Source organism: Asparagus officinalis, chromosome 7 (genome assembly GCF_001876935.1).
Source record: "Asparagus officinalis chromosome 7, Aspof.V1, whole genome shotgun sequence".
NCBI classification, from domain to species: domain Eukaryota; kingdom Viridiplantae; phylum Streptophyta; class Magnoliopsida; order Asparagales; family Asparagaceae; genus Asparagus; species Asparagus officinalis.
Window position 1 is genome coordinate 2,433,803 of NC_033800.1, and position 2,179 is coordinate 2,435,981.

The 2,179-nt window shown below is 47.9% G+C and overlaps 1 protein-coding gene across 1 annotated transcript in view; it reads right to left on the bottom strand.

Annotated features, from left to right (window-relative positions):
* The window catches only part of LOC109850295, a 2,352-nt gene extending 1,212 nt beyond the window's left edge, over positions 1-1,140 (bottom strand). The window contains exons 1-3 of the mRNA XM_020420276.1: positions 672-1,140; positions 235-564; positions 1-142 (exon numbers count right to left, since the gene is read on the bottom strand). The exon at positions 1-142 is cut by the window's left edge and continues 120 nt beyond it. Of these exons, the coding sequence (XP_020275865.1) occupies positions 1-142; positions 235-564; positions 672-854 (655 nt within the window). The 5' untranslated portion in view covers positions 855-1,140. The remainder of the gene's footprint in view (positions 143-234; positions 565-671) is intronic.

Here is a 2,179-nt window from a genome sequence, read left to right on the forward strand (position 1 = left end):
ACGGTGGCCAGGCGGAGGACGACAGATCGGGCTTGACGCCGTTAACGTTTCTTGCTCTGCTCTGCTGGTTCTGACGGCTCAGAGAGGCGTAATACTGCAGTTGCTGCTGCTTCAGCTGCTGCTGCCTCCTCAAATGATAAAACTAAAATAAAGAGCAGGAAATAAGCAAGAAGACGAAGAGATAAAAGCAAATTATTAAGTCCGGAAAAATAATTAATTACGCAGAATACTTACGCGAGCTTGCTGAAGCTGGTGGCGGATCAGATCCTGGCTCGTGTAGTATTGGTTGTTGGCAGGGACCGCAGGCATCTGATAACAGTGCTGATCTTGCTGGGCTGTTCCCAGAAGCACATGGGCTTGTTCCCTGTTGAGGCCCAGTTTCTCTACTTGGCCTGCAGCAGCATAGAGAAGGTCAAGCGCTTCATCGTCCTTCTTCTCAAAAGGGGTCGACGGCGGTGACGAGACCTGCGATGGGCCGTCCGGGCTCCCGCTGCTTGAGAAAGACCAGCTCCCAATGCCACTGAGCGTCGACTGAGGAGACGTCGCCATGACCGAGACCGAAGGCTGTTTATGAAACGAAACCCACGAGTTAAAACCCCCCCAAAAAAAAATTTTAAACAAAAGACAGCTGGAAAGCATGTAGCTAGAGAGAGAGAGAGAGAGATTTGCACCTCAAGGTTCTTGGGTTCATCGTGGAGAGAGCAGTCAGCCGCCATCTTGCGAGATAGTCCTGCAACTGGCTCTTCTTCGTCGCTCTCGGTCTCTTGAAACTTCTCGTCGCCGGCGAAGAAATCGTCGGTGAGGAAATCTGAGGGAAGCCAGAACTCGCCCTCGTCCATTTCCTTTGCCGCCATCATTTTTCTTTTTCTTTTTTTATTCAAGAAGTTGTTGGGTTGATGGAGAGAGTACGTAAGAGAGGGAAGGGGGTGGCTTCAAAAAATAAGAGGGTTTCGCCGGAGGAACAAGGAACAATAGTAGCCCAAACCAGCAGGATTCTCTCTGTTATCCACTCTCTTGGGCCCAGAGAAAGCAGAGAGAGAGAGAGAGAGAGGGGGGGACGAGGTGGTTATTTTCTCTTCACACACAAATTAAGGGGAGGGAGGGGGTGAAGAGAATGTCAAAGGACCCTCGGCGGCAATATATGAAGTGGGAGTGGCTTCATGTGATGGGCTTTATTAGAGAGAGTGACCCTTTTTCTTTTTTCTTTTTTTTACAATTTTTAATTTATTCCTCTCGGGGAAATGGCGAGAAAACCCAGCAGACGACAAAAACCCTAACCTCGACCCTGCAATCCGACCGTCCGTTTCGTCTCTCCCCTCGCAACGCGTGCCATTTGTTACTCATCTGATTGTTAAAAGTTATTTTGTTTCGATCCGCCGGAGTTAAGAGTAAGTAGCTTAACAAACAAAAACAACTCGATCTTAATGGGTAGTCAATGCCTCTTACTGCCAAGAGTTACATCACAAAATATATTATCATAGCCAGATTGCGCTAGTCACCTTAGCTCCGAATATATTAAGATTTTTTTTTTTAATTTTGAGGAAATAAACAGTTTCTAGATACATGTAGCAAAAGACCCTAATTAATTACTCTTTAAGTTTATAGGTGAATCTTCCTAAAATGTACAAAGGCCTGCGTGTCAGGTAGAATGTCTCAACGTATTTACTACCGCAGTTATTACAGCCGAACTAACCTTAATTGGTAAAAACTACCACATTCACTGCGGAGGTAACCGTAGTTAAAAGCTAAATTACGAAAACGGCCCCCTTCTCATCTTAGGATTCTCCGAGCGGTCCGGTTACCTCCCCATAAATGTGCCTTTTTAATGATTTGGTCGTATTCGGACAGCGGTGACGGAAACCCGCGAGTGACGCGACCCGTTGCTTGCCGCTGAGGGAGACGTTGACAGCACCGTTTCCGTAGGAATCCGGAATCTGAATCCCTCGCCGAGATTCTCACAGATTCGCTCTCCGTCTGTCCTAGCGACGCCGTTATGTGCTTTTTTGTCGTGGAGTTGAGGTGATGCGCTCACGTCGCTGTCGCTGGCCCCCCCGGCCGGCGTGTGCCGCTCGCGGACGCAACTCCCCGCTGCGAAAATATCTAATCCAGTTAAAGTGCTTTCCCGCCAAAAATAAATGAACTAACCAAATGTTTTTTCCTCCCCCCGCTGAAAACGACT